The sequence below is a fragment of the Esox lucius genome, chromosome 1, assembly GCF_011004845.1.
Source record: "Esox lucius isolate fEsoLuc1 chromosome 1, fEsoLuc1.pri, whole genome shotgun sequence".
Taxonomy (NCBI): domain Eukaryota; kingdom Metazoa; phylum Chordata; class Actinopteri; order Esociformes; family Esocidae; genus Esox; species Esox lucius.
This window is the reverse complement of record NC_047569.1, coordinates 25043373-25057105: the sequence shown is the minus strand read 5'-3', so window position 1 is coordinate 25057105 and position 13733 is coordinate 25043373. Positions and strand designations below refer to the sequence as shown.

General features: G+C 40.9%; 1 protein-coding gene across 5 annotated transcripts in view; it reads right to left on the bottom strand.

Annotated features, from left to right (window-relative positions):
• schip1 (schwannomin interacting protein 1) overlaps positions 1-13733 on the bottom strand; it is a 263453-nt gene that overhangs the window by 2781 nt on the left and 246939 nt on the right. For all 5 annotated transcript variants that reach the window (XM_010898219.5, XM_034292491.1, XM_010898301.5 and 2 more), the window contains 3 exons: positions 7924-8042; positions 1812-1929; positions 1150-1347 (listed from right to left, as the gene is read on the bottom strand). In XM_010898219.5, the coding sequence (XP_010896521.3) occupies positions 1150-1347; positions 1812-1929; positions 7924-8042 (435 nt within the window). The remainder of the gene's footprint in view (positions 1-1149; positions 1348-1811; positions 1930-7923; positions 8043-13733) is intronic.

Sequence of the window (13733 nt, the reverse complement as noted above, 5' to 3'; positions counted from 1 at the left end):
AGTGAGAAAACGTGACCTTTCTATTTTCTTTGTGCTGAAAGCGTTTTTAGTGGGTGTGAATGCTCAGCTGGTTCTTGCTAAAACAGTTTCTCAATCTTCTATCATTTTCACATTCACAGCCCTGCATTTTTGCTGGGGGCCATGTTTATCCTCTGTCATGTGCCACAGCTTCAGTTTGAAGAGAGAGCACGGAAGTCAGTGTCACACACAGAGGTGGAGTTGTGAGAGAAAAAAGTGAGAGGAGAGAGAAACAGAGTAATGCAGTGAAGTGAAAAGGGTAAGTGCCTGGTTGTTTCAGGTGGATTTCCCTCCCTCTGTTAAATAAATACATTAGTTTCAATATGAGTTTTCTTGGCTTCTGATTTCAGTGGCACTATGATTAAGGATATCACCCAAAATGAATACTCAAGTACTTCATCATACCAGTATTGTCTAAGATTAGGTACAATATAAATAGGCAAAAACTCCAATGATTTAATGCTTGTGTTTGGGAGTGTTATGCAAATTTTTACATTCATTCTTTAGAATCTTTATGGCTTGAATGAATTAAATCATATCATCTAGTGTGAAACCACATCTCCACCCACACATGCCGGAGTCATAGCCCACTGACCAAGCACCACAATGTAAAGGATATAGAGAATATGAACATTTTACTGAAATTAACTGATGACTGTGTAAGCAAGATGATCTGTTCATTACAGAAGTGTTTCACGTCAGTTCCTCATTTGTCCCACTTATCTTTGGTGACTTCTGGGCACATCTACATCCCCAAGCCTGTCACCCATTGCATTCTGGGATGTGAATTAAAGATTTCCCGAACTCAACCACCCCCTCTTTACTGAATAAGTAATATCTTTAGCCTACGTGGACAAATTGGTATGTGTGTGAATGTGGGATTCGGTGCGTGTGTGTGTCAGTGCGTGTGTGTGTCAGTGCGTGTGTGTGTCTGTGTGTGTGTGTGTCAGTGCGTGTGTGTGCACTCAGGGGGCACTGAGGCAGATGAGGATGTTAAAATAGTCATGACCACGGCTGCCAACCGGGGGGGGGGGGGGGTCTAGGTCGGGAGATCACACAGTTACTGCAGGCCATTGTGTTGAAGCGTGGTGGTTAGGAACACTGACTACAGTGGTGTTGAACGGTACTGACCAGGTCTGCCACAGGGGACTTCTTGCGGTTCTGTTTCTCCACCTCCACCTGCATCTTGGCCATGGGTTTGGCCATTGCCAATGCCAGCTTTGCCTCGGCCTGCAGCTTCTTCTGTCTGCTCAGAAAGTCCATGTCCTCCAGAGACTCACTGTCCTCCTCTGTAGTGTCCCGGTCAGAGTAGGACGAACTCTGCTTCGACTGGGAGAAGGAGGGAGGGAGAGAGAGAGGGGAGAGAGAAAAGGGAAAATAAAGAAAGGATAGCTGCCAGTGGGCCTATCTTTTTCTAGTGTAGTAAATGAGAGGTCATTTACTGAACAGAGATGTCAGTCAGACAGGGAAACAGCTCACAGCTAGAAGAGATGGCAAGACATGCTAGAGAATCACCCCATTCTTTAACTGTGTCTGTCAGACGGCTCACGTGTCCACTCGTCCGCGTCCATCAGAGAGTGTGTTCATATTCAACCGTCATTTGATTAACAGTCCAGAAAACGAGCACACACTAACTCAAAGCAATGAGTCTTTCTCTCTCTTTCTCCAACTATGTCCATTACTCAGTAGACATCTCTCTAAGAATCAGCAACAGTGTGACCAACATACTTATTCACTTAAAAATTATGAATATGTTGTGTGCTTGTGTATCTGTGTGTGTGATTGGCCTGTACCATGGGGGACAGCGGAGTGTCCAGACTGGTTTCGGTCTTGCTGTCATCTGCATCACTGTCCTTGTCACTGCCGCTGTCATTCACAAAACAAATCTGCAGATTCATCCCACTCTGCAGCCTGGAAATAGAAAGACAGAGAAAGAGAGTGGGGAAGACCTGTCGTTACTGTGGGATATGGAAAGTGGTCAAGTGTCTACTAGGGAGTTTATCTTAGGGAGCCACTTTGTATCAGCTCAGTTGTTGCTTGCTCTTTGGGATTTCTGGCTAGGTTTCCGTAAAAGCACTTTCCCATACGGAAATACAGTAAAACATTTATTTTAAAATACATGTAGATATTTGTACATATGTGTTGATCAAACCAAATACATGTTTACAACATATATGCTCATAAGACATACGTTACATATATATATATTGCCATATATTAAATATCCGTGTGGGTTATGACAACTGCTGATGTAAAAAGGGCTTATAAAATGTATTTGATTGATTGAAGTGAGCTTACAAATACTTTCTTGTATGTAAAACATCTAGGCACCACTGGTAAAAATTTATCTTAATAACAGTCAAACGTAGTTTTCCACTCAGACTGACGCCTAATTTTAATTTCAACTAAGATGTCTAATGTCTTTGATGAGACAAAAATAGTGACTTTTTCTTGCACAACATTAAAAAGCATCTCTGTTTGCCCCATCCTCCCCTGCTCGTGCCAGGGATTGATCCATCCAGGTGGAATGTTCGATCCAATCAGACAAACTCTGACAAGTCTAGGCCACACAAGAATTGAGTCTTGTAAGATATGGATCAAACCACTCTGGATCAATAATCTGCTTAGGTAAAGCAGTAATCACAAACATATGTGAGAAGAGTTGATCGATTACAGTGCCTGAAACCAATCAGTCCACATTTATTCAGACCAGGGTAATCAATCAGTAGTTTCAGGGGAAGGAGCACAAAAGGATCCTTTTAGTAGTTGATGGAAGTAGCAAACGTATCCAGCAGTGGAAACAGTCAGGGAACCCTATGAGCACGTCTTCAAGATGATGAATTGTCTAACTGCCTTTGTATTGTTGGCAAACTTTGTACAGTCATGTGAAAAAGTAAGTGCACCCTCTGAAATATTGTCTTTTGTTTTGACACTGATATTTGGACACATGAATATTTTAATTAAATTCCAACCACATTCACTGAGAAATGTAACCTAATATCACAAATAAAACGGGGGAAAAAAAGTTTGAAATTATTTTTGCAAAATAAACAGCAATTTTATTTACTTTCACTGAAAAAGTTAGTCTTTGTCAGCGGACTGCAGAAATTTCCAAACCACTGACAATCCACAAAGGACCAGACATCCTACAAAATTTTGCCCAAGAGCTTCAGGGTAACATCAATGAATCTACAGGCCTCTAGCCTGTCAATGTCGAAATGCACAAGTAAACTGTCAGAAAGAGACTTTACAAGCCTGGTCTATATGGGATGCAAAGAAGGAAGAAGCCTCTTTCAAATAAAGAATATCAAGACACAGCTGACATTTGCCAGACAACACCTGGGTAAAGACCCTTTTTTTTTGGATTAGTCTGCTCTTGAAAAGTCTGTCAGATTTGTGGTTGTTTGGCCACAATGCCGGACACCGTGTTTGATGAAAACAAAACACTGCTTTTGAACAGAAGAACCTCATACCATCCGTAAAGCATGGAGGTGGTGGCATTGTGGTTTGGGGCTGCTTTGCTGTCTCAGAATCTGGGCAACATGCCATTATTGAGTCAACCATGAATATCATATTATGCCAGAGAATTACTGAGAAAAAGCTGAAGCTGAACTGAACAAAACATACATGCAAAGCTACAACAGAATGGCTGTACAAGAAAGCTCTTGACCATGACACGATGTAAGAGACTGAAAATTGCAAGAAGCGGCCACAACCGGGCAACACCAGTTACTGAAGCTAGTATTAAGAAATTATTGCAAAATATAACCTTTCATTGCCATTTATTATATTAGGTTACCTTTATCTGTCTGTCTTTATAACGATTTAATGTAAAGTCGCGATTATATTTTCACAATATTGTATCTATATATATATGTCTAGAATCGATGTTTATTTATTTATTATGCTGTCGACAGCCGGCTTTTAATTTAAATTACTGTAGCGGTCGCTGAAGGGGCCTGTTTCTTTAACAATAATAGTTTTTTATATATCACAAAATGTACCTGATAAAAGCCTGTTACTGTATTCCCTTGGATGTCGTCATTATAAGAAACCAGAAAAGGGTATGCTGTCATTTGACTTTTTTTTTAATCAACAGTCTTACTCAAAATGCTAGCGCCAAAGCGGCCACGACTTCTTACGTTAGAAGAAATTGTTACTGTGTTGTTTGGTGATACGAGGTTAGAAACGCCCTTGCTCTTTGAAAACGAAAATTATGTTGATGTAAGTAAGAAATAAACCGCTGTGTAGCCAGCTGACTTAGGTTAGGCCGCAAATGTTTCGCTTTGCTCAGCAGCAAACTTTCACTTTAACTGAAACTGTATACGGCGACGGTTTCCGGCATGGAAAAGTTCCTCTTCATTCTCGCTAACAATTGCTCATTTCTTATGATTGTTCCTAGGAAGTTAGTAGATACTAGCAAGCAAGCATGCAGGCATGCACGTTTATTTATATAGCACTATTCATACATTGAAGGAATTCAATGAGCTTTACAAATAATAACAATACAGTAAAAATATAATAACATAAAAACAAATACTCAAATGAAAACATCAAAACAACATAATAATAATAAAAAATAGAATAATAAAATATAAAAAGAATAAACACTCGCCTATTGGCTAATAAGCTGTTAAAACGACCAGTGGCAAAAGCAATACAGTTCATAGACGCTACGGTGAATATAAACTTAATAAGAAACGTTAGTCAGTTTAACACAATCCTCAATGGAGTCCAGCGACTGCGGAAACGTGTAATGTCGTGGCGTAGTGGTTAAAGACAGTGTCTCTCATCGGGAAGACCTACATTCGAATCTGTTGAGAGCAACACATTTTTATTTTATTATTTCAAGGTAGATTCCACGATTCTCTCGTCTTTTCACGTCTTTTCACATGTAAAGTTAGTTATCGTCGCCTTTATTGATAGTAATTCTATAAATATCATTCACGAATGAAAAGTGTTTTGCCATGAAAGAAAAAAATACATTCTTATGCAATGAATGAAATAGCTTTGGCAGACTCGCTAGGAATTGCTAAATTCTTGTGACTATTCCAGTAAGTTAGTAGATACCGGTAAAGCTTATTACTGGCTAATACGCTGTTAAAAGGGCAAGTGAAACGCCATACATAGACGCTATTTGTGGGGGAGGTAAACTTAATAAGAAACGTTAGTCAGTTTAACTGTATCAATGTCATTCACGAATGGCCAATTAACTATTAAAACGGCCAGTGACAAAAGAGGATTTGTTCAGGATAGAGACAAGAGGTTATACTGACATCCGGCAGCTCTGTGGTGTAGTGGCTAACGACACAGCCTTTCACGTGGGCAATCTGGGTTTGAATCCTGAGATGGCAACCCTTTGCTGAACTAGGCTTGCCTGGTTTCTTGTTTCATTAGGGGTTGCTCATGGAGATTAGCTGAATATTGTCCTTTCAGGTATATAGCCTAATATTGTTTGAGGTTTTCTTTAGCACTTCAATATGTATCGTGATTCAGTTTTGATATTGTGATGAATCGTGATGCATTGAATCGTAACATGTATATGGTGATATATATCATATCGCAAGGTACTTGCCAATACCAACACCTATCTTTCATTAGTGTTGAAATTAAGATAATATATCAAAATATCCAAATATGTCAAATAAAAAAAACAAAGACAACTTTCCAGGGGTTGTACTTACTTTTTCACATGTTTTTCACAACTGTATCTGAATCCTGGAAGTCAACTTCCAATAAAGTTAAGGGTCTGTGTAGGACTGCATTTTGGGAAGTGAGACCCACATACAATGACAGAGGAAATGTCCCTTAGTTTCAGAAGTGAACAGAGGTTTCTAATGGAAACTGTAAGTCCTGGAGAAAGCAGGAGAATGTGCTTGGCGATAGCCACTATTCCAGGCATTCAGAAAAGGTCAAAAGAAAAGCACAAAAGAAAGCGATGTCATTGCTTCTGAGGAACAGGGACTAAAAGTGAAACTGATCTGGTCTTTGTGTGACTGTGTGTAATAGCTGTGTGGTTGTGAGCATATGTGTATGTTGCTGTGTGCCTGTTGTAATATCCTCAACAGGATTGTAAACCTTGAAATATTTGGTCATGTGAGAATATTAGGCCAGTCTTCACAAACCAAGGATACTGCTTAAGGCTTAGGGTTTGGAGTGCACCTATAGGCAATGGGTTTACGCTAAGATGCAAAAGCAATTAGCACCTCGTCCCGATTAGTGATCAAGTTCAAAATGACTGCTTCTCAGCAGAGAATGCTGTGTAGACAATCAGTTTTGTGCGGGAACAATGCTTTTTTTCTCGTTGACTTTTACTATTGATTTCTGCTCCCGTTTTCTGATAGGCCCAGAGCTGGCGTCAAGTGACTACCAATTCAACAAGACAAAATGGTAAGCATTGGATGCTAGCCATGGGTGGTCAAAAAGACACAGCATGTGTTGGGTTAGTGATCGGAGATAAGACCTGCACTAAGTGGTTGCAATGTTTATAAACACTGTAGTGTGCCACTGCCTTAAGGAGTTAACTTCAGGGTTAAGCTTATGTTTAGGATTTACAGGTTAAGATGAGGGCCAGAACTAAAGGTAGGGTTACATTTATTGTAAGGGTTAGGGTTTAGGGAAAATAGGATTATGGTGTTTTAAATATATTATATAAAAATCTGTAAATTGAGTAATTATAAATGTAGGTTGCATGGGGGCTCAATGTTTAACATATAAACAAAACAAGAAAACAGATGAAAGTACAAAAATAAAAACATACAAAAATAAAAGTACAGACACCACAAAACAAAATAAAAACATTACCGTGGTCCTCATAAGCATAGTGATACCAATGTATGTATTGGTTTTACTGTACTCATGAGAAGCAAAAATCCCCATAAGAATAGTAAAACAAGGAAAATTTTAACGTGTGGACATTTTGTCAGTCCCAATAAGGAAAGTGTTCTTTTTGGGTTTAGGGGTTAGGTTTAGGAAGAATTCTAATAAGGTTTAGAACTAGAAGTAGTTAGATGTGAGTTTTATTTTCAAGTGTTCTATTTTGTCATAGTTCTATATTCAGTTCAATTAACCTTTCATTATTGACCTGTCATCATTGTTTATACCTGTGTCTTGTCAGCTTCCTAGTACAGGGTTTGCTTTCTCCCATTGTGAGGTATTGTCGTTTTCTTTTCAAACCCTGCAAGCCTGTGAGTACCTTTGTATATAGTATCTGTGTTCAGACCTTTTTTTCCTGGCTTGTTGATTCTCTACTTACTTGCCTTGTGCACTTTTTCCTCCCTGATCGAGTTAGTATTTTTGTTTGAAAGTCATTGCCCCTTTCTTTGGGAATACTATGTTTTTCCCTTTTTTTCCCTGCCTTGTGTTAGAAATCAGCCGTTCGTATTGTGGTGAAATAAAGATTGTGTACTCGTTTGTCAAGGGAGAGAGTAATTCAATTATTAATTGCAGAATTTGACAGTCTATTGTTCATGATGTTACAGACTCAGTCTTACAAACATAGTCTTACAAGCTCGATCTCGAAGAAACTACCAGTTGTCCTCTATTTTATAGACATGGCAGTTCAGAATACACAACACAGTACTGTAAGCCCATTGGCTGATTAATGTCACGCTTTGACTGAATGTGATTTCCTGTGTATGGATAAACGGATGTTCTGTTGTAATCTAAACATAACAAGCATACATTCATACAATTCTACACTTGGTTTCTAAATAAATCCACATTCACTGTGTGCCTGGGACCTGACAATTGTGTGGAGTAAATCATTACATTAGTGTTAGGGTATGGAGTGATTACACGGTTAGAGTTAGGGAAATTATTTTTGGAAGATAGTAAAACTCAAAATGTGTATGTGTCAGTGTGTAGTTCAGTTTGTGTGATGGAAGGACACATGATCGCTCTTACCGTGACGACAGACTGGGCTTGCCACTTTTGCTGCAGCTGGTATAGATGCCAGGCCCGTCGTCAAAGAAACTGCCCAGGGCCAGCTTCTGCCGGATTGACTCCCTCTCATTCTTTTGGGCCTGGAGGAGAGAATAGAGGAGGTCATGAATGGACAACATGGTTAAAAATGGGACTGATGACTGCCCCATGGATTTAGCCCCATGACAAAAAATCATATTGGGCACCCTCTGTGCAGCTGTTACCTATTTTTTGGGGCCCCTGTCAGTCATGGGCCCTTGGAATTGTCCTAACTTTTCCCCCCTAAACGGCGCCCCTGGGTTTAGCAACGAATATGGTGAGGAGGGGAACGAGAATGCCCTCCGCTCTAGATACCAGTGTGCTAACATTTACCGCTAGGTGGCGCAGATGTACCAGAGAAAGAGAGTCCTGGTATCTGTCTCTCTCTGTCTACACACGCTGACACTCATGAAGTGAAAGGTACAAACTCAGTGCTAACCAGTGAGCAGCCCTGTCTAAAGCTATGCGGCTGACGCAGGCAACCTTACATCATTCGCACCTGGAGGAACAGCGATATGTGCAGAGCTCTGTGGAATGCCAGACTGAAAGCACCCGTGCAGAGACGGTCCTTCTTACACACACTCCCGGGGCTGGGCTGGTAACTACAGCAACCCAAACACTGTTCAAGGCCACTGACGGTTGTTGCTGTTTGCGAGTCAGATACAAGATTCAGTACGGTACAGTCAGAACTAGAATAACTTCAAATAGCCAAGCATGATTTTAAATTATACATGTGCATTTCTAAGAATTTGAATAGCTTGGAAAATATTTTCTTCTGTAAATCAAATCAAAAAGTGAGACCTTCATATATTCTAGATTCATTACACATAAATTGAAAAATGTCAAGCCTTTTTTGTCTCAATCTTGATGAGTATGGCTTACAGCTCTTGGAAATCAAATATCCAGTATCTTAAAATATTAGAATAAAAAATGTTTAATACAGAAATGTCGACCTGAGAAGAGCTCTAAACAGCTAATTAACTCAAAACACCTTCAAAGGTTTCCTAAGTATGTTCATTGATGCACTCAATACTTGGTCAGGGCTCCTTTTGCACAAATTACTGCCTCAATGCGGTGTGGCATGGAGGCACTCAGCCTGTGGCACTGCTGAGGTGTTATGGAAGCCCAGGTTGCTTTGATAGCGGCCTTCAGCTCGTCTGTTGTTGGGTCTGGTGTATCATTTTCCTCTTTACCATAGATTGTCTATGGGATTCAAGTCCGGCGAGTTGGCTGGCCAATCAAGCACAGTAATACCATGGGCAGCAAACTAGCTACAGGTCATTTTGGCACTGTGGGCAGGTGCCAAGTCCTGCTGAAAAAGGAAATCAGCATCTCCATAAAGCTTGCCAGCAGATGGAAGCATGAAGTGCTCTAAAATCTCCTGGTAGACGGCTGCATTGACTCTGGACTTGATAAAACACAGTGGACCAACACCAGCAGATGGCATGGCACCCCAAATCATCACTGACTGTGGAAACATCACAATGAACTTCAAGCAACGTGGATTCTGTGCCTCTCCACTCTTCCTCTAGACTCTGGGACCTTGATTTCCAAATAAAATGCAAAATTTACTTTAATCTGTAGAGAGGACTTTGGACCACAGAGCAACGGTCCAGTTCTTTTTCTCCTTTGCCCAGTTAAGACGCTTCTGACGTTGGCTCTGGTTCAGGAGTGGCTTGACACTAGGAATGCGACACCTTGTAGCCCATTTCCTGGACACATCTGTGCGTGGTGGCTCTTGATGCACCGATTCCAGCCTCAGTCCATTCCTGGTGAAGCTTCCCCAAGTTCTTGAATCGGTTTTGCTTGACACTCCTCTCAAGGCTGCGGTCATCCCTGTTGCTTGTGCAGCTTTTCCTACCACACTTTTCCCTTCCAGTTCATGAACATGTTTGATACAACACTCTGCGAACAGCTAGCCCTTTCAGAAATGACCTTCTGTGGCTTACCCTCCTCAATAATGCTGTGTTTCCACTGGTGCCAAAAGTTTTTTTTCTGTTTCCCCTGACACGGGCCAGGGCCAGTAGGCCACTAGGTCATGGCCAAGTAGCCCGGCTCTCACTTGGTGCTAAGCCCCGGACTTTAGGACTTAGGGAGGAGTTTGCGGATTGACGCGTTACGTGGTATGAAAACGTGGCATGTTGTTCTATTCGAATGGCGATGTGTATCGTTTGCTTTAGGCTTCTCGTAAAGGTTTTCATCCGATCTAACCAACAGATCCCTGATAAAATTAAAAATGAAGCAACAGTACAGGGAAGCAAAGATTCAGAACGGAAAGAGTTGGAACGACTGAAGGTGATACAATGCCATTGACTCAATAGAAAAACGGAGCACTGAGACGTAGCCTGCAGAACCTATAACAACACAAAATGTACTCAGAATTCTCCCAAATCCTAAAGGTAGATCGTTTTGAAAATACTTATTAAAGTGGTTCAGTTGCAGTGTCACGGGTGTAGGTGGAGAAGGAGCCGGTCACAGGAGTTTGAAGAAGAAATTCGTTCTATTACTTAAGTTCAAACGCGTATTGGATACACACAGCATGGCCTTATTGTTTATTTTACTACCAGAACAATATCGCCTTTTATTTTTCATAACATATTTTTACTCCTCCCTCCCCACGTGAGCCCCTCCTTAAGTCCTTGGTACCAAATGTATACTGGAAAAAGTCTGGAGCCAACATTTAGCATAAATCACCAGTTTAGCCCTGGTACCGGGGTCAAGCACAAGTGGAAACGCAGCATGAGTGTCTTCTGGACAACTGTCAAGTCAGCAGTCTTCCCCATGGTTGTGTGTACTGAACCAAACTGAGAGATTGAAGGCTCAGGGAGTTCATTAGCTGATTAGAGCTCTTCTCAGGTTGACATTTCTGTATTGTGCATTTTTTATTCTGAGATACTGGATATTTGATTTCAAGTGATATTTGAGTTGTAAGCCTTAATCATCAAGATTGAAGAAAAGGCTTGAAATGTTTCACTTCATGTGTAATGAATCTAGAATATATGGTGTCACTTTTTGATTTGAATTACTGAAAAAATGACCTTTTCCCCCAATGTTTTTTTTTGAGATCCTGTTATATAAGTTATATAAGTTCATATGTAAATATAACTAATGTGATTCTTATTCTGGCGCCAATTTGTCTGTGTGTGATTGTGCCGTGGGGGTTGGAGTTTGTGAGCAAGAGGAGTGTTTGGGGGGAAATACTGACCCTCTCGTTGGCCCTGAGGCAGAAAGACAAAACCCTTTCAGAGCTTTCATTCTCTGTCTCATGCCTGCACACACAAGAGGCCAATGGAGAGCTGGAGAACTCCACTTAGCACAGAAAAGAGCAGGCCCCTTTCAGATAATGTGAGGAGAGATTTTAGAGAAGGGTTTGGAGAACTAGGGGAAGGTGAGAGGAATAAGAGCCAAGATGCAGAAACCTTGAGTGTTATCATTCTCTGACTACCCTCTGTCCAAAACCTCTCCCCATTTAACTTTCTTATATATATCTCTCATTCACTGCCTAGCCTTTTCTCTTACTTTATTCCTCCTCTGTTTCTCTCTTTCTCTCACTCCTTCAGTCTCTCTCTTTGTTAAAGCTGTCTAAGGCGGGAGAGGCTTCATCATAGCCATATCACCATAATCCCCCTCCACATCAGAGACCAGGAGAAAACGCTACTGTTGGCACTGCCAGGACACTGGCACCCACAAGAGGGACTTGGCACAGGTCAGTGTTGTTGTGCCTCGTGTTTTGTGTCTGTGGTGTGTGTGTGTGTGTGTGTGTGTGTATGCATGTGTTTGTGATTGTGTGAGACAGAGTGCCTGTGGTGGTGTATATTGAGGTGCATTGTGTAAGGCACACATGCTCCCCAAACACCTCAATTAGTGGGTTTGATTCCTTTGACGTTACTGATGTGAAACATATGCATGCCTGTCATAGTTTGCTAGTATGAATGTACCTGCTAACTGGCTTATTAGGGTCAACAGAGTGGCTGCTGTTTTCACTCTAACCAGCAGGTGTCAGTGTGGAGCAGTGGCACTCTTGAGTTGGTGCTGTAATTGCCATAATAGAAGAGAAGGGCTCTTGTGTCACAGCTGAGAGGTGTTGTTGACAGTAGGCATTGTTGCCCCTTTGTTCCCCTCATGGGTTCTGGTGGTACTTATGTTAACTAGTGCTCTTTGTATTGGAATGCCAGGTTGTAATGTTAGCGGGGATTGAGTACGCAGGGTATGTGGTTTATTGTGCACGTGTTGCGTGTTGTTTGCATAGTCCTTTTTAGAATGGACTATAAAAAAACACTTGTTGAAAGTGTGTAGAGCCCTTAAAACAGAACGCAACCATCACCCTCTGACTAAACAAAGCTGTTAAAACAGAACGCAACCATCACCCTCTGACTAAACCAGCCCTTAAAATAGAACGCAACCGTCACCCTCTGACTAAACACAGCCCTTAAAACAGAACACAACCATCACCCTCTGACTAAACACAGCCCTTAAAACAGAACACAACCATCATCCTCTGACTAAACACAGCCCTTAAAACAGAACACAACCATCACCCTCTGACTAAACACAGCCCTTAAAACAGGCTTTAGATAACATCATGGGCAGCATCATAAACCATTTAGAGATGGTGAATACATCACGTGGTGTGTGTGGAGATAGCAAATGGACCACTCTCAAGCACTACTCCTCTAGCCACCCCTAACTGCACCTCTGGCCTCTCCACAACAGTTGTCACTCATTTAATACGATTTGTCACAGATCTTTTCCCTCTTTCTCCAAACAAACATTTGCTTCAATTGTGTTTTGACAACAGTTCCTCACCTGTGTGTGGTGTGTGTCTGTGTGTGTGTGTGTGTGTGTGGTGTGCATGTGTGTGTGTTTGTGCATCATTATTTCCCCCAAGCTCCAGACTTAGTGGATCCAAAATTTGAATTGAAGAATTGAGTGTGTTTAATTGTTTTATCCCGCTACATTCAATAAGCAATTTTCTTTGGTTAAAACATAAATTGATAGGACGTGTGTGTGTGTGTGAGTGTGAGTGTGAGGGATGTAGGATTCTCTGTGATGAGCTTCCCAGGCGTGGTCTTACACAAATCTGTTTAGTTTGTCCACTCTGAATGTGTGTTCTTAAACTTTACGGCTCCAGGGGCACATTCCTCTCCTGATAAGGTACTTGACCTCTGAACTCTAGTACAGTTCAAACACAGGTCATTGTCAGGCTGTTCCTGTCACTCTTAAATAGAGCAGGAGAGAAGCTCAGCATGAGGAAGCTCTCTGTGTCAGAGCTTGAGCTAGCCAGCGAGCTACTTACACCAATAACATGATTTATCAGGAAGCGTCCTTTGACTTCCTACCTTACCACTCACATACAGAATACACACCGAGCAACATGTTCACACTACAGGGATATGTGGGGGGTGTCTGTCGTAAAGGTGAATCACAAAAGTTACGATTTTCACCTGTTTACATTACAAACAAACACAAACAACATTGTAAATGTATATAATATTTATCTATTTATATTTTATATATTATATCTTTTATATCTCAATTTTGTTTTAAATGTTCACAAATTAACTATTTTCGCACAGTTCTTTACATAACTAAACATAAAACATTTAAATGCTTATTACTTTTCAAAGATTTGTGTAAACATTTTGTTTCTACTATGTGTTTCTACTATGTCAATAAAGCCCTTTAAATTTAAATTGAACTGACTTTAAAAGGGATTGGAGTATATCAGGAAGTGAAGAGAGAGAAAGTGTGAA